This window comes from Dasypus novemcinctus, chromosome 7 (assembly GCF_030445035.2).
Source record: "Dasypus novemcinctus isolate mDasNov1 chromosome 7, mDasNov1.1.hap2, whole genome shotgun sequence".
Classification (NCBI taxonomy): Eukaryota; Metazoa; Chordata; class Mammalia; order Cingulata; family Dasypodidae; genus Dasypus; species Dasypus novemcinctus.
Window position 1 is genome coordinate 92,715,454 of NC_080679.1, and position 24,515 is coordinate 92,739,968.

The 24,515-nt window shown below is 36.8% G+C and overlaps 1 protein-coding gene across 9 annotated transcripts in view; it reads right to left on the bottom strand.

The window, feature by feature from the left end:
- Nucleotides 1–918: 918 nt before the first annotated feature.
- The window catches only part of GPD2 (glycerol-3-phosphate dehydrogenase 2), a 158,609-nt gene continuing 135,012 nt past the window's right edge, over nucleotides 919–24,515 (bottom strand). For 6 of the 9 annotated variants that reach the window (XM_058300898.2, XM_023587523.3, XM_023587521.3 and 3 more), the window contains 8 exons: nucleotides 17,743–17,877; nucleotides 17,351–17,526; nucleotides 16,665–16,796; nucleotides 15,583–15,741; nucleotides 7,518–7,630; nucleotides 7,355–7,433; nucleotides 7,064–7,162; nucleotides 2,913–4,175 (listed from right to left, as the gene is read on the bottom strand). In XM_058300898.2, the coding sequence (XP_058156881.1) occupies nucleotides 4,050–4,175; nucleotides 7,064–7,162; nucleotides 7,355–7,433; nucleotides 7,518–7,630; nucleotides 15,583–15,741; nucleotides 16,665–16,796; nucleotides 17,351–17,526; nucleotides 17,743–17,877 (1,019 nt within the window). In that variant the 3' untranslated portion in view covers nucleotides 2,913–4,049. Of the gene's footprint in view, nucleotides 2,207–2,332; nucleotides 4,176–7,063; nucleotides 7,163–7,354; nucleotides 7,434–7,517; nucleotides 7,631–15,582; nucleotides 15,742–16,664; nucleotides 16,797–17,350; nucleotides 17,527–17,742; nucleotides 17,878–24,515 lie in introns of those variants that run through there. The other 3 variants (XM_058300900.2, XM_012523466.4, XM_058300899.1) reach the window with 2 other exon arrangements.

Below are 24,515 nucleotides of genomic sequence, written 5' to 3' on the forward strand. Positions count from 1 at the left end.
ATATTAAAGTTAGTATCGTATTTTCCTTTCTTTGATTACCATACATTTTATATATTTTGAAAACTGGGAGCAATGTACTTTGACAAATCTTATGTTGACAAATTTTAAAGCACTATAAATTTGATAAACTAGATTAATGAAAATGTTTTGAGCTGCTATATATTTTTTCCAGGCTCCGAACAAATTGTTAGAAGTCTGTCTGGAAGCCATTGCTTTGGGGTAGTCTATACAATTTCAAAGGACCTTCAGAAGCCCATGCATGTCTTTGAGCACACAATATCAGGAGGCAGTGCATCTAAACTACAAATGGAGAATATGCTCCACATATGTGTGTAAATTAAAACCTACAAAATAACATGGGCATTATAAAATTTGTGTTAAAACTGATAACAGCTTTACTGATTTACTGACAATGAAAATATATAGCATTTTTTCTGTCAGAGCATTTATCAACACTTGGCAACCCTGCACTAACCTGACATGTAAGATGATCAAAATGGATTATGTAATCTTTCCCATTCATTTCTATTGATTTTAGTTATGATAAAATTCATCAGTGTGCCTGGGAACGCTTAGGCTGAAACGCTCTGGTTGACAAAAAAAAGAAAGGGGAAAAAAACAGTTTCAACAGAGTTGTAATGAATGTAATTTTAGAATAGGATTTCACAAATACAGAAGCCATTCCCTAAAGGCTACAACAAAAAATTAATCCAAATAATCCTGGCAGTCTCATAAAATTACTTCTGTCCATGCAGAGATTCCACTTTTAAGATAAAATTACAAAATTCCAAGCTAAAAGGATTTATGTGTATTATTAAACATAGAGTTTGTGAAAATATTTTCAAACTTTCTTTTTAACTTCAGCACTAATTAAAGTTATTTCTCTGACTTTAAGTAACATCAAAATGCCAGCAAATGGACCATTTTAATCAGTTTTATTGATTCATGCTTTCAGTTCTTATTCAGTTAAAAACAAGGCACATTAAATACATCCTCTTACTGCTCTATAAATGCATGCAGCTCATTCTGTATATCAAAAGTAATAAATAATGGCAATAAAACACCAAGACAGTTATAAAAATGACAACCCAGCCTCAAACATAGTATTTAACAGTCCAATCTAGAACAATAACCCAACATAATACATAAAAGCGCCACATATGAAAACATGCAGTGTGCATATCCGCTCCAGTACTGGGGTTATACTTGATATTCTTTTAAAAACATAGTAGGATATTTTTATTCCCTAAAAAGGATTGATATAATGAAAAACAGTGCAAGTCACAGGTCCATTGACTTCAACATTATTACATTCATATACCAAAAAATCTTTAAAAATGCATAAAAAATAGGGAAATAAAATCAATGATCACCCTTACAGTGTATTTAGTGAAAGTAAGAATGAAATTTTTGTTGTACAAAAGAGGAAGCTATATATTGTGATACACACAAAGCAAAGCCAGGGAAATTAAAGCAGAATACGGAGCATGCGTTTAACAGTAGAAATTCTAAAATTGCACTCAGAATAAACTGATTGAAAGCAAGAATATTGCAAACAGTATGATGGATATGAGGCAGACAACCATGGCTTAACATATAATCCAGCATTATCACAATTATTATGATGTGGCGAGAGGTTACTTAAAGAAGTATTCAACTCTCCACCACAGATGGTGGTTCCTTCACCTGAATCCCCTTAAGGCTCTTAAAATAAATCACTTGATGATAAAAGACAATCCCTGCATACCTCACCCCTCCCCAACAGAGTTATCACATTTATATGAAAAGAAAAAAATATTCTTTTGCACATGGAATGGGTTTGGAATGGGCTTCTTCCTCTAATTTCCCCCTTTTCTTAAGTCAGGTCAAAAAGCTATAAAGGTTTAATTAAGAACTTGCACTAAAATGTCAGGATACCATATTTACAGTAAAGGCTTAGAACCAGCTCATTTCCAAGATAAGTCTCTGGGATTGGTGAAGGAGCGTAGGTTTGAAATCAGCAGATTTTAGGCAAAAGCAGATATGCTCAAAAGAAGAAAAATGCATTTTTCTTTGCCCTTAAAGGAACTTCACTCATAGCAAAGCGTGCATAAAATACACAAGGCCTGTTTTACAAACAGATCTCTCCAGGCCAGTCAGGATTTCTAAGCCCGGTCCCTATGTAACTGATTCAGGGAGGATACAAGCCATCTTTATCTTGATCTAACTAGAAAAAAAAAGAGAAAGCACAAAGGTACAATATATGGGTACATCATCTGGGATGTTTTAGAAAACAGATCTTCCACCTATTGAGGGTCATTGAGTTCTAAATAGTGAAATTTATTGCACTGAGTTACAAAGCAACATGTGTCCGTTTATTAAACAGCATAAAAACGTTACACCTTAAAAAAAAAAAGTTCACAGTGATACCTGGGAGGATCACTTGCCCTGTTTTAGGTTTTCTTTTAGGAAGTGGCAAGTTATCTAAACTTCACTTCAAAACAAAACGAGTTAAAGATGCAGTCCTTTCCTGGGGTTGGTTTGTTCTGGGAGTGAGGGAATGGACTTAGGTGAGTGATCTCCAGTGTTTATATTGTGACAGGCTCATAACCCACTTGAGTGAGGTATAAACATCTTCCACAATGTTGGCATATATAGAAATAATAGCACAAAGTGTTTTATGTACCAGTTTAAAAAGCAAGACCTCAAATCTTCAAAATGGAGGTTTGCCATGAAATAAAATGCTATATACTATTATATGTAGAACCTGATCTCAAAAAACAAAAAAAGTAGGTAGTTAAAGTTCCAAGAGCAAGCCCAATGAAAAATATTCAAGTGATTCTAGTTAAAATACCACCAAAAGATGCAAAAGCACCCCAAATTTTCCTTTTAAATTCAAAGGACTACTTATTAAATTCAATGCAGATTCTGTGTGTGTGTGATTTTACTTTTTATTTTTGGTTGAAAATTTTTCCATTAAAAACAAAAAAGAGAAAAACTAAAATGAACTTGAATAGTGGAATGTTTAGCCTTTTTTTTACACAACTGTAATTAAAGTTAACTAAAATCTATTTCTATAGTTTTGTGGTTTTTTGTTTGCAAAAACCCTCAAAAAATGATGCCGTAAACTACCCAAAATAGACAGACCATATTTGACAATACTGTATGCTCCAAAAGTCAGGATTTGGAGGCTGATAACTGTGCTTTCATATGGATCTATAAGCACAATATTTAACCCTTAAATTTATTACTACTGTAAAGATTTGAGAAATTTGATCTCATCTCATTACATCCAACCTGCCACTTGAATGCTAGTTTTAAGGTAAGAAAATCAAGGCTCTTCTTGGCAACTATAACAGTCAAAGAAAACCAGCAGTGACTGGGAAAAAAAATGAACTGCTGAGATGAAACTATCACTGCAACTCCCAGCAAATGTCAATGCTATCCTTATCTTATACCTGTAATTCTGGAATTTCAGAATTACTCTTTGAGACTGGCTCCTGTAACCATACCTAAACTTTTTCTTCCCTCTCCAATTTCGCCAGTCATCCTTTAGATTAAAAATTGTGCAAAGTTGTTTTGGAGGAAGAAGGGGATGGGAGATATCCAGAAATGAATGCTATCATTTCAGTAGGGCTCACTTCCCATTCCACTTCTTTTAGGAACAAATGCTATCTACCAGCTTAATGTACAGAGGTTGTGCGGGTCACAAATTTTTTCAGCTTTTCTTTCAATTTCTTCCAAAATATTCTGCCTCTAGAACTGCTCTAGAATAAAGGAATAAACAAACCCAAAAGGAGCATGTCCAGTCTAATAAGTAACAAAATCAACATAAAACATTAAATCAGTGTGCACTGAAAATGAGAAAATAAGACACACTTTTAGAAGCTACACTGAATGGCAAATACAATTAAAGGATATATACCAACATCCTAAAGCTTTGGAATGTTTCCCAGTGTTAAAAGGCAGCTATCCATAACCATAGTTTTGGAGTGGTGTAAGTCATCTCTAGGTGTTACGTGGGGATATGTTCTTTCTATGTTTGTTGGCTGTGGATTTACTGCTCAGACTCACAATCCTCCACAACTACGGTCCACGGGAATCGGAACTCTTCTGTCAAGGTTTTCTTCAGCGGTTTTCATTAATATAGCAAGCCGGCTGCCAGACACCCTTCCCTTTTGAATAGCACTCATCAGCTTAAAGAGAAAAGATGCAACAGATTCAGAAGGCAGGAACAGTTTCTTCTTCACAGCACTTTAATGGTTACTATTGTGGCAGACAGAGGTAATTAAGTGCTCCATCAAATACCATAGCAGGTGCTACAGATTAAATAAGAAGAATACAATTTTTGAACATTTCAAAAAGAGGGGAGGGCAGGTAATTCACCATTGCTGTAAAAACCACATCCATCTAGCAGCAGATCAGGCTGCCATTAAAAACAAATGAAAACATATTACTTTTTTTTGCCCCTTAATGTGCTCAGGGCACACATTTTTTTTTTTTTAAAGCAACTCAAATATTAGATCTTTAATCCCATTTTAAAACATTAAAAAGAAATCCCAGGGATTGAACAAATACAAACCATGACCCATATTTAACTACCCATTTTTAGTGTTACTGTACTTGACAACTTCAAGTCTCCTAAATTCAAATTTCTTAAAGACTTTTAAAAGTAACTTACATTTAAGTCATTGAAAATGGACCCAGAGATCTACCTTAAGAATTGAAAGTCCTCGACAGCCCAGATTTCAGCTAATTCATTTTTACCCAATGTGCAAAATCAGAATTAGTCTTGAAATTACATGCCATCAGTAGGCAAAGGCCTTTAATCTGGAAGGTACTTTGCAGTCATGAGCACAGGGACATTTCCCCCCCCCCGCCTTTTTGAGTTGATGTGGTTTTAGCTATTTGCCTTTCTTGCTCTCACTTGCCCAATATCCTTAATTAATTAATTTATTTTTAAAAACTTATTTAGCCATTCACCAGGAAAAATATATATATATATACACAAATTCTTAAAATATGTTTAGGTTTACAGTTTTTAGCCTATAGAGAGAGACATTAAAACATGGCTCTGAATGAGGGTTAGAGGCATCTGCCAAGGGGCTAGATCAGAATTTCATGACCTTATTAAAAGCCTATTCACAAGCTTTTGCTTATTAGAGATAGTCTTCTATATGCAGAAATGTCATTAAGGCCCAAACCTAAAAATAAAAGTCAGGTAAGCATGATGCATCTAGCATGATCCTTCCATGAGGATTATGGAAAAACTTATCTTTATTAAAAATTATTTTAATGGAATAAACATAGGCTCTTAATCTTCAGAAAAGGAAAGTATTTTATTTCAAAAAGCACTAAAACTTACTTTACATCTAATGAGAAATGTCTTAACAATAAGGAATACTGATATCTAAATACAGAATGATTTGTTTATTGTTTTGTCTCTGATGCCGTGACATCCTTGAAAATTTATCAGAGCAAACAAAACAGCAAACCGAAGTCATTTTTTCCAATTATAAACTGTATATGATATACCAATCTCTGAAAACTCAGTTTTCTTTAAACATTAAAAGTATCCAGAAACCATATTATAAGAAAAAATTTGGGTGTAAATATATTGTATGATAAACACAGTAAGATTTTTTAGTTGAAAGTTAATTTTTTGTACTTAGTAGAAGTATGAATTGTCTCTCATTTATAATTGGATAAGAATTGGTCAATTATTAAAATATTCTACAAGAAAACCTGCAGATGGATTAAATTAATTCCTGTGCTTAACTCTACTGCACTCAAGAAAGTTTCTTAAAACCAAATGTAGTATATCCATAAAATCAGATTCTTATTGTTTCTGAAACTCCAGGTCTATCAACTCTAAAAGCTGTTGTTTATTTTAAAACACATGAAATGAAGCAGCAGCCATTTCTTTGAAGAAAAGTTTTTTAGAATCCTGAGACAGATGATAAAACATTCTTCAGAAAACTATGCAAAAATATATTAAATGATTTTGAACCCCCAAGCATAAATTTTAAATTCAATTTAAAATGTGCATTTAGTTAAATAGCAAGCTAAAGAACCAAACATTCTTTTTTTGTAATGCTAGACACAACCTGTGAAAATTTTCTGCATTTAAATTCAACAATGCTCTTATCTGCAGCTCATCTCCTGAGAGACAATTACCATTTCCTTTGCCTTGATCTTGTTTGTTTAACTTGACACAGTGAAGAAAGGGCTGACATTGACCAAAATCCCCAGCATTAATTTATTTCATGTTCAGCATTCATCATTGCCATGGTACAAGCAAGACCTGGCATTCATTTGAAATCCCTACCCAAGAAGCACTATTGGAAAACCCTGGCTGCTGGGAAACCAATGCACTCCTCCTATGATCAGAGTCATATGGGCAAATAATGTATGAGTTCATTTAATGTCTTTCTGTTAAGGAAACTTTCAAGGAAAGATATGTAGCATCCAGTCTGAAATTACGTAACAAAAATTCCTTCAGTGATACAAAGATTAAACAATGGGGCCTTGATTAAGGTAAAATGCGAAAATGGAAATATTTGAATTATACTACCTTGACCCCCCAGAATAGTGGTTTCCTTCCTTTTTCTCTTCCGGTCCTTTATAATAGAAGAAACTAATAATTACATTCTCAAATAAATATGTTTATCAAATAAATACAAAAATAATTTTTTTTCCAACTTCTTCCATTAAAAGGTACCTTCCACATTGGAAATATTACGTTGCTTCTTTTCAGTCAAGTCGAGAATGGTGCAAGAGTGACATTCCATGGTACACTTCCTTAAAAAGCATGCATCCCATCCAACCCTTCAGACCACAATTAACTGGGATTTAATCTAAATTGCCCAGTACAACAGAAATTTCCTCATAAAAATTTTTTTTTAAAAAGTACATGCACCAAGTAGAGCCTGAACTTTGAAGGCAGACATATCAACCTTTGCTGGCTTCAACCTTTCTTTTTCAAAATGAAGTGACAACTGTGTAGACTTAAAAATCCATACTTGAACACCCATTTGCTATAAAGACCAAAGAAATATGCTTGTTTCCTTTCATCTCAACTTACCTGCAAAAATTCATTGAGTTCAACCTGTCCATTTTTGTTCAAATCTACTTCATTCAGAATTTCATGCAGTGTATTTTCATCCATTTGAACATTGATACTCTGAGTAAATGAAAAGTATAGAATAATTGTGAGGTCTACTTGAAAAATTAAGAATATTTCTAAGTTAATGTTTTCAAGCTTTCAAAAATTTAAACAAAGATACTTGTAGAAAGCATTAGATGAAAAAATAGCTAATATCACCTTTGTACTCTTCCACTATTAAAGACTAACATTGTAAAAAAAAAATACTACCTCTAATACACGTTGAACATCAACTATGGTAATAAAGCCTTTTTGGTCTGCATCAAACTTATGAAATCTCTTCTTGTACCTGGAATACAACATTGATTAATGGAAAGATATACTTACAGAGGAGTTTTTAAAAATGAGTGAGATGGAAACTTATTAGAAGTACCTGTCAATGTCTGAAGGCAGCAGGCTAATTTCAGATCGATCTGTTAACTGTTCGGATCGAGATTTATAGCCCATTTCATAATAGAGAAATTTCTTGGCTGTTTCAAGTTCTTCCTAAAACATAGACACACATGGAATTCAAAGATTTATAGAAAGAATTATTGATTTCTTTCTTTTTCTGAATGTGTATATGTGGGAGGGGGTGGAGTTCTGCAGAAAAAAAGCTGATCTTCACTTACTTGACCACCTTATTTTAAAAATCCAGCATTACTGAAGTATAATAACATGTGAAGTAAAACTCACATGTTAAGTATGCAGTTTGCTATCCTGCAATCAACAGGGAGAATATTTCCTTCATCCTAAAAAGCATCCTCATGTCCATTTGCAGTTAATCCCTTCCTTTAACCTCCAGCCACAGGAGATGACTGATGCACTTTCTGTCAGCAGAATTTTGCCTCTTCTAGAGTTCATAGAGCACATAGTCTGTTCTGTTTGACTGCTTTTACTTAACACAATATGATTCTGAGAGCCACATGTTTCACACATTAATACTTTCTTTTATTGTTGAGTGTTCTTCTATAGTATTAACCATCAAAATCTATAGGGCCTAATTCTTGTGGTTTGGTGACACGGACGTTGTTTGTCCTGTCATGGCCCACTGGGTGGACTGGGGCAGAGTGTGGACTACAATGTGGACCACTGTCCATGTGCTGCAGCGGGTCTCCAGAATGTATTCGCCCGGTGCAGTGGATGTGCCACAATGATGGGAGAGTTTATTGATGTGGGAGCAGTGGTGTGAATGGGGTGGGGGGAATATGGGGACCTCATATTTTTTTAATGTAACATTTAAAAGAAAATAAAGAAGAAGAAAAAAAGCAATGAAAAGTAAAGCTAATATTTAGGCCTTAAGCAATTACTATAATGTGGCATGCAGTACTAAGGCAGCATCATGGGATTATCTATTCTAAAATTTTGTCAGTAGGATTCTGATAGTTGGGTGGAATTGGGTGGAATGATGGGAAGAAACACACTATCCTGAATAGTTACTCTTCCTGTTTTCAGTGTCTCAACCCTCATTTGGTATTACTGTTGCTAACACCATCTCCCTTAGTTTTCAACATGCTACTTTCCCTAAATGACTCTTGTAGTATGATGTACTATATATTGTTCACACATATATCTGTTTCCTCCCCCACATGAGAGAAGTATATTTCTCAACCCCCTAGATGTGAGCTTGGCTATCTGCCTGACTTTGGCCAGTGAAATATGAGAGGACATCACTTTTGAGTAAAAGCTTTAAAAGAAACAGCACAATTTTGATCAGCTTCTCTTGTTTTCATGCCATGAGAAGGGTTTGTCCCAGATGAGACCTGGAGCCAACCTAAAACCTGGAGAAGAACCACAACAGCTAATGTAGCCTTCATGTAATGTGAGTGAATAATAAATGTTTGCTGTGGTAAGTTGCTGAGATTTTGAAGTTGCTTATTATACAGCACAGCACAGGTAAAGCTGGCTAATACAAGTCTCAAATTCCCTAGACTGCCCATCAGAGGATCTTACTAAATCAGTGATTCCCAAATTCTGGTCTGCAGAACAGTGCCAGTACAAAGAAAAATGAGGATAATAAAAGAATGTCACATGCACTTGTACACAACATGTTTGCTTATGTCAGTGAGAAGTCCCCTTACTCATTTTTCTTGCAAAGACAAATCATTCTACTTTCCTTTATCTTAGGAAGTAGATGCTAGAAATGTTCTTCCTTAATCTTCTCACATAGCAACATATAAAGTTGACAATGCAAAATAATTCTCCAGATTAAAAATATAAATGTAAAGGGTGTGTGTGTGTGTGTACTGCTCTTTAGAGTTTTCTTTTAGTTTACAACTACTCTTTGCATAAGACAGGATTTCAAATCCCTAAAACCATTCTGGATAACTTCCTCCAGATCTCAATCGGTCTATCTTATAACACCATTATCAGAACAAAATATAATACTCCAATAGAGATATTACAAGGACCTAGAAGAGAGTAACTACCAGCTTCATCAATCTAGATATATGATTTCTATTAATGCAGCTTACAATTGCAATTGGATTTGGGGGCAGCCATGGTCCACGGTAAGTGCTATGTATTCACAGTTAACTAAGACCATATTTCTTTTTCACATACGCTACTGCTAAGCCTTGTCAAATCTATCTTGAATGGATGGAGTTGTTTTTGTACTTTACGCAAGATTTGTCATTTATCTCTATTAAATTATACCTAATGAAATTTCACCTGTTGTTTCAATTTGTCATCAAACAGTCACTCTCCCTCCAGTTCTTGTTATTGATACACCAATGATGCATGCCATCAACGTTATAACCTAAAACCTTGAACCAAGGTGAACTGGGCCAAGACCAAAAAGAGAGTCCTTTGGACCTGGTTCCTAGAGATCTCTTCTGAGGCCAACACTGGTCACTGGACTGGTTACAAATTTACCGATTTTACAAAGACATTACATGGGGTTTCATAAAATGCTTTATAGACTCCAATTCATTTTGTCTCTAAGATTCTCCTGATGTAACAGTCTCATTACTCTAACTAAACTGGAAATTATTTTTCTAAATTTACTACTTATTGGTACATGTTGATAAAACACACTTAAAATGCCATAATCCTGCCCAAGGTCAATGCCAAGATCACCAATTTATAGGTTACAAACTCAACTTTTCCTTTTTGAAAATTGGTACTACACTTGCCCACCTTCTGTTTTCTGACCCATTTCCTATTTGCCACAATAGTTTAAAGATCAACTGTAGTTAAATAAGCCCATCTGCAAATTCTCTGAGCACCCCTGAGGTATAATTTTTCTGGGCTGGCATACAAATTCATTTAGAGCAGCCTTCTCTTTGTCTATTCCCTCTTACCAATATTTATTTTCCTCTTTCCACACTGAAAATCATTCTCCTTAACCAAAAATAAATAAATAAAGTTGGCATTAAACTGCGAGTTGACTAGTTCTCCTTTCTCTCTAGCATTCAATAATATTGTGTCGGTCAAGTTAAGCAAAGGTCTAGGTTAGTCCTTACCTGAATTCCTTTCAATTTTTAAAAACTTATTTCTGATGTCCTCAGCATTTTTTCTCAACACTAAGCCAATTCCTGACACTATTCATATATAGCAATTAGTCCTTGATATCCTTTCATTATTGATCACCTGTCTTCCATCTAAATAGATGGCGTTTATCAGTTTGCTTCTCCAGAGTCACACTAGCTTCCACTTTTGCCTCACTTGCTTCCCTTTCGTCCTAACTGGAATCCATTTTGAAAGAATTTCTTTTTGTGAGACTCTGTCTACTTGAACAGTCTTCTCTCTAAAGCAGGGGCTCTTAACCTGTTTTGTTCCAGGGACCCCTTTGTCAGTCAGGTGACTGGGCCCCTTACAAAGGCTATACTATATTGTGTATTATTTAATTAATATATCACACCTGCATCAACCTATCCCCATATGAATAATGTTTTTTTGGATTTCAATTCAAGCTCACGGACCCCTTATTAAGAACCCCTGCGCTAAAATCTCTCAATGAACTATATCTTTTTTTCCTGAATGTTATAAAATCTACTTTACCAAGTCCTATGGAAGCATTTCCAAAGTATGTCCTAAGCAATACTGCACCTCCCTTACTGCCCTTCCAAAAAGCCAGGGTTTGGTTCTGACTATATAGAAGTTCCTACTGTATAGCCCCTCTGAGAAACTGACAATGCACATAGCATTTTAAAGGCTCCATATTATTTTGCACTAAAGAAAATGATTTCATATGTTTAACTCAGTATTTCCTAAACTCTTTTTTTAACCTTGGAGTCATCTTTTCATTTATATTAATTAGTAGCTCATGGAACACACTTTGACAATGTCACTCTCTCTAAATGTCCTCACCAACACCTTTGACAACCCCCAACTCCCCCAGACATTGCCTTCCTCCCTAATCAGTTCTTCCAAATTGGTTGGATTTTGGTCTTAAGCAGCAGTTCCTCTACATCTTTCTCTAAATTTTAGAAAATATAAACAGATCTCTGAGATGTACATGTGTTGTAGCCTCATAAGATTTCAAAATCCCTAGAACTATGAGCTATTTATTATTCCCCTAAAATATTTGGAACAATGCTCAGTATACAAGTCACTCATTAAGTATTGACTGCTAAAAACAACCACCATTCATCTACTGAGAATTATTTATCACCTCATTTCTCTTTCACTTCTGCAGGTTAAATAATCCCAGTGCTTTTAACCTTTTCTCAGAATACCAACTTTCTAACCTTTTAGTTCTTTTTTTTCCCCCTTCTCCATTGTTCTCTCTAGCCTGTCCAATGTTCTCATTAACACTCCTATGGCTTGGATACTGAGTAATAACTTTAGGTCTTTTATTTCTGTGACTTTGTTGAGAGGGATAGAAGAGTATTTCTGAGCAAACAAATCTGCTTATAAAATTTGAACTGGAGTTAAATCTAGATTCCTGGGAGGTCCAAATACAACTAGTTTTCAGAATTTTCTTCCACCTTCCTACTTTCCACAACCTGAAATCATGGCACAAAATATAATTGTGCATATTCAAATCATTCCAGCCATAATTTTTAGTGGAACATAGACTTCTTCTATATAGTAAAAATGATTGGCAGGAGCACAGGAGTAAGTTTCACTGTTGTCCTGCCTCTATATACAGTTTAAGCTGGTCAAATCAAAACTCAAACCTGGAACAGGTATAAATCGGTGCTGCTAATCCAGAGACAACAGGGCAGAGTGAGGAAAGCATATGCTATGTGATCAGAATATCTGGTTTCAGTCCCAGTTCCACAATTTGCTAGTAAGTGTGAACTTGGACAAGGACTTCCTCTCTGACCTGTTTCCTCAACCATGAAAAAGGGGGAGAGTAATCCCTGAGAGTGGTAAGGTCAAGAAAAAGGAACCCTTTTTGACCAGTGATGCCCATCACCTGGAATGTACAGATTACATCACAAATACTAGAGGGGCACTTTAAAAATATAGGCCCAAGGCCTCACTCCTGAAAATTTTGACTCTGCTAGTCTAAAATCTAGCCTGAAAATCTGCCCTTTCCCCCACATTTCCCAAGGAAGTCCATAAGGTACCCATCTTGGGGACTCTGTACCAGAATAAGAATATTCTAAGATCAAGACTATGCCTCATCCTTCCTTGAGCCTTCAGCATATGACATAATTCTGACATAACGTAAATGCCTAATAATGTCAATTCATTCATTCAACAGATATGTATTCAATGCCTACTATATATCAGGCACTGCGGCTACAGAAACAAAACAGACTCAGTCCTCTCCATGAGTATTTCAGGGAGCCTACTTCCTGTGGGGAAAGGCAGACAATGAATAAACAAGTAAATTCATGGCACGTAAAATGATTTTAGGTGCTAAGAGAAAAATTAAGTAGGAAAAGGGGTAGGAAATGCCATTTAGAGGCTCTTTCATAAGCCCAGTTAAGGAGGCACAGTGTATTGAAGGGTGGCCCTTAAAAAGATATGTCCATGTTCTAACCCCCAGCACCTGTGACTGTGAGTTTATTTGGAAAATGAGTATATACTATACGTAATTAATTTAAGGATTTTGAGATGAGGTCATCCTGGATTAACTGGATAGCCCTTAAATCCAAAGATAAGTGTCTTTACAAGAAAAAGGCAGAGGGAGATTTGACTCAGAGGAGGGAAGAAGACCATGTAAATATGGAGGCGGAGATGGGAGTGCGGCAGCCAGAGCCAAGAAATACCTGGAGCCACCAGCAGCTGGACAAGGTATGGAAGGACTCTCCCCTAGAGTCTTCAGAGGGAGGTTCAGTCCTGCTATCACCTTGATTTCATACTCTAGCCACTAGAACCAGGAGCAAAGAAATTTGTACTGTTTTTAAACCATACAGTTTGTGGTAATTTCCAGCAGCCCCAGGAAACTAAGGCAGAAGTTCCCCTAAAGCAGAAACTAATAGGAAGTGAAGGGCTCATCTATGGGGATAGGAAGGAAAGAGCATTCCAGGCAGAGGATTCAGCAGGGTTTAAATTTAAGTTGGAGAGGGAAGTGGACTTGGCCCAATGGATAGGGCATCCGCCTACCACATGGGAGGTCCGCGGTTCAAACCCCGGGCCTCCTTGACCCATGTGGAGCTGGCCCATGCGCAATGCTGATGCACGCAAGGAGTGCCCTGCCATGCAGGGGTATGACGCCACACACACGGAGAGCTGACACAACAAGATGATGCAACAAAAAGAAATGCAGATTTCTGGTGCCGCTGATAAGGATAGATGCGGTCACAGAAGAACACACAGCGAATAGATACAGAAAGCAGACAACTGGGGGGAGGGGAAGGGGAGAGAAATAAATAAAAAATAAATCTTTAAATAAATAAATAAATAAATAAATGTGGGTTGGAGAGAAACAAATGGAGGGAAAGAAGGAGGGGGTAGAGTCAAGGAGGTGGTGAGGGGCCCCATCAGGCAGGGTCTTGTAAACCACTGTGGGGATTCTGGCTTTACTCAGAGAAAGAAAGCCCTTTGTTTTTAGCAGAAGAGTTGTTAATTATCCATCCTCTTCTTACTAAACCTATCATCAGCATAGGTTATAGTATGTAATATATCCCTTTCTTCTTATCATCTTGAAATACTTCCTTACCCTTTGGAACACCACTCCCTGTTGAGTCTTCTCCTACTTCTTCCAACTTCAATAGCTATTACTCTCCCATTCTCCTTCATTCTTCCTTATATCCCCAAATGTCTAAACTGTGGAGTGCTCTGACTGCCTTTGCTATTTAACTGCCCTAACTCTCTACATGATCTCATCCAGTCTAAGGGCTTAAATGACACCAATATGCTGACAACTCTCAAATTTTTATCTCCAGCCCAGACCTACCCTCTGAATTTTCAAACTTATACAGCCAATGATCTAATGGATGTTTTAATACAAGCACTAAGGTTGTCAGTAGAGCAGGGAAGTCAGGTAGGAAGAGGGAAGTCATTATTATCCATTTGAGAGAAGATGATAGCTTGAATCAGGGCGACAGAGGTGGAAAGTGCTAAGAAGTTGAAGTCAAACTATTATTTGAAGATAAATATGATGAGGTTTAGATAAAGGATATGAGAGAATGCATTAACTATGATACATAGATTTAGGCCTGAGCAACCAAAGAGTAGAATTGCTATTTACGACATAGAGAAACCTACTGGAGTTGTAGTTTGGAGGAGGCAGGAGAGAGATCCAAGAGAGGTAGTGTTTCAGAAAGTAAGAAAGTAGTTCTACAAGGAGGCATGAATCAACTGTGCCAAAAGCTATTATTTGGTCAAACAAAATGAGAAGGAGAGTTCACAAGTATATTGAGCAACACAGAGTTACTGGTGAGCTTGGTAAGAGCTGGTGCAGTTACATAGTGGGCCAAATACCTCAATGGCATGGATTTAAGAAAGACTAGGGGGAAAAGGAATTAGATGCAATGAGTACAGACACTATTTTTTGAATGAATATATGAAAATGCTTCACAAATTTCTGCATATAATTATAGTTTGGGTTAATTCAAAAGGGTGAAGATTCTCCTATCAGATTCACCCATATTACAAGCCCAGGCCTATACCTTAGCATGATTTTTTATTTGGATATAAATATAAAATCTAAAATGATGCTAATGAATAAGCACTTGGTGGGCAGGCAGTGAAACCACTATTTCCTGCTGAAGACAAGTGAGCAAGTAAGTGAATTTCACCAGAGAATACATTCTAAACGTGTTTGCAAAGAAAACCAGAAAAAGTTCTAGCACAATCATTTTTATCTTTCTTCAGGATTTATGGAAAATTTTCCTATAAGGGATGTTCCCAGTAACAACTAAGTTTCAGTATTAAGTACAACAATCTTTTTTCACTTTCCTAAGGGCTGGCAATATTAACCACACACAGACACACACAGACACACACAGACACAGGCAAGAAATTTAAGGTCACCATCAAAATGTATACAAGCCTCTACTAACAGATCAAGTCGTGATGTGTTTATATGGGGAACTGTGGTTTTAAAAATATAATACCTCTTTCTTATAATCATTCCAATTCAGTTCTCTGCCCATCAGCTCAACAATCCTAGGAAGGGCTTCCTCTGCTGCCTGGACATTTAGAAAGGCCAGTCGAGTGCGACGTGAAATCATATCCACTGCAGTGCAGGCATACTCCTTAATCCCATACTTCACCTGTATTCAAGTTAAAGAAAACTACCAGTTCAAGACCATTTTTCAAAAGAGGAAGTCAAGTTTAACCTAAAAATAAAACCAGTACTTTGGAAAGGTGACATTTTTCTTTACAGTCCCTGGTTACCCAGTAGGCATGAGATGAATAGTGGCAGAGCACATGTCCTCCACCTGCCTGTCAAAGGATGTTTGGAAAATGGGATGAACTGGACAAAAGTTAATGCCTTCTTCCTGAAAAGAACCTGGCTGAAACATGCAAATTGTATCACTTCTCATCTGCCATCCATAAGTAATTACTGACCTCTTTCCTTATACATAATATGGATGTTAATTTATATAGTAGAATAATCAAAGGACAAATATTAAAAAGTATGGTCTCATCTCTTCATTCTGTCACAGATTGAACAGATGATAGAAGTCCTGAATTCAATCAATGAACAAATGTTTCCTGGAGATCCAATTTTTTGAGGCAGAATGAATGGTAAATAAATATTAAACATGATCCCTATTTTTATAAAGTTTGAAACCTTTTTGAAAAACAAGGTTTAAATATTTGAAAAGTTCAGTGTCAAATCAAGGTATGTCATCAGGCAGTATATGGGTGGGAAAAATGCAAAGAGCTACAAGGTCAAAAGAAGGTACAAACAGCTGTGAATTGACAAGACTGGGGTTAACTCCATGAAGGAGAAAGAAATCCACAGTCTATCATTATTATTATTATTATTACCACTACCAAGCTCATTTCAAAATTCAAATTTTTCAAATGAAAAAATCTACTCTAAACAGACATTTTGCTCAAGGTTTAAGCTGATATGACATATGTGCATTAAACCTTAGCTTTGTATAATTTATAAATAAGATGAAAAATGAGCAGATGCATGGTAGCCCGTAGCAGATAAGAAATGCACACATGGTCATTCACATACCTCTGCTTCAATATATGGAAATTCTGACACAAGGCGCACTCCAACAATGGGCCACCGTTTTCCAGTCACACTTGCCATTTTGGCCACCTCAAAAGCTTTGTCACCATAGGTGGAGGCAAGATGCTGTGCCACCTGAGGAAATAAAATGCATTAAGTAGGGACTTTGAAAATGAATACCTCCTAGGTACAAAGTGAAAAAAAATACATGCCTGTCTTATCAATTTTCCCACAGCCTGTAACTAATTGTCTAGAGGAGTACTAGACTGATTTTGTGGGAGGAAACCACTTGAGCTTCAAATGCTTAGGGCAGCACTAACTCTACTACACATGTATCACTGCATCAATGACTGATGAAGCTTCAACGGCATTCTGCTCCTTTCTATCACTTTTGAAGAATAGCCTCCCTTTATGCTTGAGCAAGAATTTGGAATGCCCTGTCTGCTAGGAACAAGACAACTAAACTGCACGTTTTAAAATAGAAACGAAAATGCACAATGTTTTTTAGGTGAATAAAGGAAGGTATGATTTTCTCTCTCTCTCTCTCTCTCTTTAGTTTAGTCTCACAGTGAATAGAAATGAACCAGCAAAAGGAGCTCTGTGTCAGGGAGGCCACATGATTGTCGATTATCCTACTGGCAACAGTGAAATTAGGCAAAGAAAAAGATGATGAGGCAATGTATACCCACCTCACTTTCCAGTCCATAATCCTGCACAAGCCGAATGTAGAGTGTGGGGCTCCAATCTTTACCCCCTTGAAGGAAAAGTCCAACTGTTCTACTTGGTCCTGCATTCAAACTGTGAGTCTTGATAGCAGCATTGATGGTGTCTTCTGCCATAGATCGGTATGTTGTCCACTTGCCCCCTTAAAGGTAGATAAATAATCCATCCAGTTGGCACCCATTGTTTTTCTTATCATTTGCCATGTATTAACTTATTTAAAACAAAATGCAACCATTATTTACAAGAAACATGGCAAAGCAATGTGTCTTTACTTATAAGAATTACAAAAATCTCTGTTCATTAATTAAGAGGATTCAGGTGTGACAATTTCCCTCAAGTCCAATTTAACATCCCATACCTGCAATGGTGATAAGGCCACTCTCGCTGATATCAACAACATGATTCCGGGAGATAGACTGTGTGTCTGCAGACTTGGGATCTGTCACAAGGGGGCGAATGCCACTCCACGCGGCCAGGACATCCCCTCTTCTCACTGTCAGGATAGACACGCAGGTGTTAGAGTGGGGTGAGAGGATGATTCAAAAATATTCCGAAAAAAGTATGAAATGGCTATGAAGTAGGCTTGAATTCAGTAAGAAGAACCTATGAATGTGCACTCTGAAAGGGGGAAAAACCCTTGAGTATAGGAATTAAGTAGACAGGTGAAAGCTGATAAAGAATGAATTGTTTTGTTATACAACTCCATGTGAAAAAGCAAAGACCTTAAAAAACAGACACTTATCCCAAAGGCAAAAGGAACAAATGTTAGCAACCCTCCAGCTAAGTTAACCTGGTTAAAAGGAACAAAAAGCAAGTCTTATGATGATACTTTCTTTTTTCAAAGATTTATTTATTTATTTCTCTCCCCTTCCCCCCCGCCCCAGTTGTCTGTTCTCTGTGTCTATTTGCTGCGTGTTTTTCTTTGTCCACTTCTGTTGTTGTCAGCGGCACGAGAATCTGTTTCTTTTTGTTGCGTCATCTTGCTGTGTCAGCTCTCCATGTGTGTGGCCCCACAGGAATCTGTGTTTCTTTTTGTTGTGTCATCTTGCTGTGTCAGCTCTCCATGTGTGCTGCGCCATTCCTGGGCAGGCTGCACTTTCTTTGACGCTGGGCAGCTCTCCTTTCGGGGTACACTCCTTGCGCTTGGGGTCCCCTTACGTGGGGACACCCCTGCGTGGCAGGGTACTCCTTGCGCGCATCATCACTGCACATGGGCCAGCTCCACATGGGTCAAGGAGGCCCAGAGTTTGAACTGCAGACCTCCAGTGTGGTAGACAGACGCCCTAACCACTGGGCCAAGTCCGCTTTCCACTATTTCCTTTTAGAATATATCCTGCTACCTCTTCTCTGACACGACAAAGATTCTTATTAAATTAAGCAAACTAGCCTCCACAGGCACATGTATCTGAATAGGACGTTTTCTTGCCCTCATCATTACTATCAGCCTCTTTGTGAGCAGCTGCAGCAGGCCCAGCACTCTGCAAAGCACTTAACATTTCTCATCTCACTGAATCTCCCAAGGCCCCATGATATAGGTTATTATTATTTCACTGTACAGATGAGAAAACAGATTGAAAACATTTAAACAACTTGCTCAAGACATACATCTTATAAACAAATGGAGTGGAATTGGAATCCAGTACTTTCTGACTTCTAAAGTCTAAATGACACTATCTCTCAATCTGTTGACAATTTCCATATTTTACCTTTTTCCTGTTCTGATTTCATTTACTTTATAATTGTCACAAAAGCAGGTATACTGGGGCTCCTCCCAGCAGGTTCATAGTACTTATGGAATATCATGTAGAAATTCTTTCAAGACTCATGTCAATTTTCTTCATTATTCTTGCACAAATACAATTATCCATTTATATCAAGAATTGATGAAGTTTATAATATCACTAGGCAGCTGCTGAATAGGACTCATTAGTGGCCCAAAAATGGCTGAGGAGAGTAGCCAAGCCGTGGTTCTGCTCTACTGCCAGGGGCAAGGGACGAGCTTTCAGAATTTACCTTTTCATAGTGCAGATCAACATCAAGGATGGTTGGGCTCTTTTCCTCTCCACATCCAGGAGCTGACCTTGCGCATCAATCTACCAGCTGCCTGATGAGGGAGACTTCGGGAAGGTACATGACTACCTGGTTCTGCCTCGCCTGTCTTAGTAAACAAGTTAATTCATTCCTGGATAATAAAGAAGTAAGTGCAATATTGCTTCAATCATGATTACATCATGTGTGACCCCCTTTTACCTACTCCTATATATTACCCACATGGTATGAAGAACCGATTGCATATAGTTTTGAAAACATCAAAAAATAAGATAAATTGATACATTTTGAGTTTCAAATTATGAGCAGGTTAAGGAAATATTTTATATATAATACAGAAGTGTCAGGACCTCTATCAGCCCATACCTTGCCTTAGTTCAAATTAGTAAATCCCACACAGGGAGCACAGCTTAGAGAGCAAAGGGAAAGCCGGATTTTAGCTCCCATTCACTCCTCAGTTGCATGTCCTTGCAGTGAACAACCTGTATATCTACACACACAGCAGTCCTTGAGATATTTAGGTATGCCTCCTGCAGAATCTTCGTGAAAGGGATTATAAAGACTCCTTGAAATGATTAGAATAGCCCTACAAAAAGAGTCTGACCTAGTTTAGGGAAAAGACTCTAAAAACAAGCTATATTGAAAAATAGATACTCCCTCCATCTTTATCTCCACTGCAAAACAGATTACTGGAAAAGATAAATTAAAGCAAAGTAAACCTGATATATTTTCACAGAGCTCCTTAAGGACCACACACAACACAACCGTAATCTGAAAAAAGAGATGCCCATATGTCTCTTTGGGGGATGTTTAATCAAACTCATATCCAAACACAGTAACTGAAACAAAGGGGAAGAAACAAAATGAACTGGTGAGGAAAGCCTAAGGTTTCTAATCTTGTTAAGTGATTGGAGACTACCTGGGAGTCGCAAGGCTGGGATTCCATTCCAAATCTGTCCCTCTGATTTGTGTATTCTCTTAAATACATTTAATCCCATTGGCTTCCGCAGTTTAGGGCTTAATTCCTGACATGTGATTCTAAATGTCTTAGAGAAACTCAACACGAATCATGCAAAGTGTGTTAATCTTTACAAAAAATAAAAAACAAACCTTAACTAGGAAATTACCAGTATTTTCCATTAGAGTTCACATCACCCGCTGAGTCAAAAATAAAACCTAGCCAACCCAAAAACCCACTTACAACGTCATTGTGGTTACCATACAGTTCCTAGAGTTTATCTGTGAAATTCCTTAGGTAGCCACGCTGATCTGGAATTTGGCTTCAACTCTTAAAGTTCTCTGACTGATTTTTAAAATATTCGATGGAAAATTAGACTGTCTTGAGAAAATCGGAAGCATATGCAAATAATTTTCAGGACAAAATTGGAAGCATATGCAAATAATTTTCAAGGGTAAACACTTTAGCTTTTCTGTTTTAACAGACAGAAAACACTTATGAAATTGTGTTGACTGAAAGAAAAAGACTGATCTAAAACATTTAAGTTTTATACTGATAGAGAAATATTAAGAAAGTCATTACATTTACTGATAACATTTTACTTCTGGAAATGATACTCAAAAGGAAAAAAAAAGACTATTACGAAGTTTCTCACTTGTTAAGAATTAAGAACTCAAGTGTATTTTGCTTGAGAACTTAGCATTTAAATTTTTAGTTGGAGAATTATATGAGACCAATGTCGCAGCTGAATTTCTTTATATAAAATAAAGATACATTTAAGGATAATCAAATTTTTATTATCTAATATATGAATCAGTCTTTATGGCTTGTGGGATTTTTATATTGTTAGACCAGAGGGTGGCTGGACCAGATTATCGATCAATTCCCTTCCAAATTTAACATTTTTATGGATTATTCAAATGCTATCTGCAGCAGAAGAATAAAGAGCTTATACCTCTCATCTCCCAAATTAAGCAATGATGGTCATGGCATTGATACAATCCAGTTCCATGAGTCACAGCATAGCTATGTGAGACAATTTTAACTTCATTATTATAAACACAGCAACTAACTGAACTAAGTGGTTTCTCTAATAGGTTTCACCTATTCACCCACAATGGGAACCTTGTATACAGTTAAACCCTAAAATTTTCTTGAGAAAGCAGCAGAAGAGTAGTTAGAACAAGAATCCTTAAAATATTTTCTAACTCTACCTGGAACCACTGCAACCATGTTGCAACCCTGGGGAAGACAACCTTAGAATGAAGCCAAGTTAGACGGTGGTAGAGTGAAAAGAAATTAAAGCCATGGGTCCTAGACATTATTAAATCACTAAGCTCATCAACTCTTGAGCCTTCTTACAATCTGGAGGTCTTATTTTGCAAGATAAATCATTTTATTTACAATATATAGCAAAGAAAATACTAACTCAATGGCTATTAAATCTAATATTTCCTTTCCTAAAGGTATATATAAATATCTCTAGATCTTCTAATGGAGTATTGTCTCAAAGACTTTTCAGCATGTCCTATCTCTGCACTGTCCAATTTGCTAGTCTCTAGCTGTAAATGGTTATTGGTCACTTGAAATAAGGTTCACGCAACTGAGGAACTGAATATTCTTTCATTTTCTTCAATGTATATTTAACTTTTTTAAGTTTAACATTAAATAGCCTCTGTGGCTAGTGGCTATCGCTGTCCAGTGCAGCGCTAGAGTAAAAGCTTTCAAGCAGTAAATTTCAGACCTTGACCTGGTCAACCATCAAGCTCATTACTTCCCACGTGACCACATCTCTAAAGGATCATCGTTTCATTGAAATTTGACTCAACTTCCTTTGCTCATGAACACAATCTGCTGTAATAGCACCCTTTGCCTCAAAAACTTTTTTTATCACTTCAAACTATCCTCCTCTCCTACTAATCTCATGAGTTCAAAGAAATGAAAAATATTTTTATTAAATTTAGCATTCCTACCCTTAAGTTCTTAGGCAGAAACTGGTTCTATCATACAGGTTGTAGCTAAGAGCATGCAGTGAATCTCAACTACTTTAACTTTCCATAGTATAATATGTGAAAAAATAGCACAACTCAGGGCTTTTATGCTTCAGAGTTGGCAAATTCATCTTGATTTTTCTAATTTTAATACCACCAGGATAGCTAAACAAAATTTCATTACTGTTTCATCTCTATCTTACCATGTTGAAAGTCTTCAGTAACATCAACTCTAATATTTCTTAACTCTTTCCTCAATATCCCAAATATTATATTAAGTAGGTACAATAAATGGTATAGTGATCAATAAATATTAAGTGAATACTAATGTGTTCTCTGAACTTCTATATCAAACTTTAAGACTTGGAATTACAAAAATCAAAAGTAGGAGTATCCCAGCTCCTACAATCTGATTTATTGGACTCACCTCACTCAGCTAAGATGGAGTTGAAGAAGGACGGCCGCCACACCATGGAGCCTAGAGTGCCTACAACTGAGAGCAGGGGGATTGCATCCAGTATCCATGTGGAATCTGAGCCTCCTCTTGACAGGGAGGTGCAACGGACACAGCCAATCCAAGGTCCACAGAGAAAAGGTGGCTTTGGAGTGGGAAAAGTGGACATGCTGGCTGAGGGGTGTGGGGAGTGGCAGGAGGAGATGAGATGTGGGGGCGCCTTTGGGACTTGGGGTTGCCCCGGATGGTGCTTCAGGGGCAATCACCAGACATTGTGAGTCCTCCCAGGGCCCGCTGGATGGAGTGGGAGAGAGTGTGGGACTTGATGTGGACCGTTGACCATGGGGTGCAGAGATGCCCAGAGATGTACTTACCAGGTGCAATGGATGTGTCATGATGATGGGAGTGAGTGTTGCTGGGGGGGGAGTAGTGGGGTGGGGGTGGTGGGGTTGAATGGGACCTCATATTTTTTTTAATGTAATATTTTTACAAAATCAATTTTAAAAAAAGTAGGAGTATCTGGCTCCCTGCTAGACTCTGCGTAAGGTTTCTAATGACCATATATTTAAACAATTATATATTCCCTTTCAAAATAAATGAACAATTAAAATAAAACAAAAGAAAAGGAAACAAACCACCATTAAATAAAATTGAGAGAAATCTATCATTAAATAGCATTTATTACAATGGCTCATCCATAGGACACCCAGTTGATGTTTTTTAAGGGCTAATTCCCTAGACACTACCAAGGAGTACCTCAAAAGATTATAAAAATATTGTCAATTGTTGTTATCCACAGATTCCAGAAATTCCATACATACTAAAATTTATTTGCATCCCGAAATCAATACTCCCAATACTTTTGTCGTCATCTGCAGGCATGCACAGAGCAGCAAAAAAGTTCAGGTCCGAAATGAACGAGGCAACACTCTGCCTTCTTGTTTCAGCTCTTCTACTCTAAATAAATGTCCTTTTTGGGCCATATTTAGTGCCATTATTTTCATATTTTTGTGCTTTCTGTTGGTGATTTTGCTGTTTAAAATGGCCCCCAAGCCTAGTGCTGAAGTACTGCCCAGTGTTCCAAAGCACAAGAAGGCTGTGGTGTGCCTTATGGAGAAAACATGTCAGATAAGCTTTGTCCAGGCAGGAGTTCAATGTAAATGAATCAACAATATATATTACTCAAGGGGTCTTTAAATAGAAACACATACAATCAGTTGTGTATTGATAAGTTGGTGAAGATACTGTGAGCAGAATTTCACAAGAACCTCCCCTGTAGTCACCAGTATTAGTTCAATGTTTGCAGGGACTTGTTAGAACATAACTACCATAAATAAATGAAAATCATTGTACATGGCAATATTTTTAAAAGAATGGTGAAAAAACATATGGTCCTTCTTCCATCATGTTTAAGAATCATTATTATTACATTTCTGATAAATAACTCATTCAGCTTTTAGCAGATATATATACATATAAATTATATGTATGTAAATTTAATACATAGATGCAATTTAATAATACAAACAGCAACATATAAATAGTAAAGTTGAACAGGCATTTTTCACAACTGGCTGAAAAACTAAGTGTGATAGTGGCTATTTCAAATTATAATTAATATTTCTATTCTTAAAAACTTTGCAATATCAGTGGGTGTTTTTTAATATTAATAGAAAATG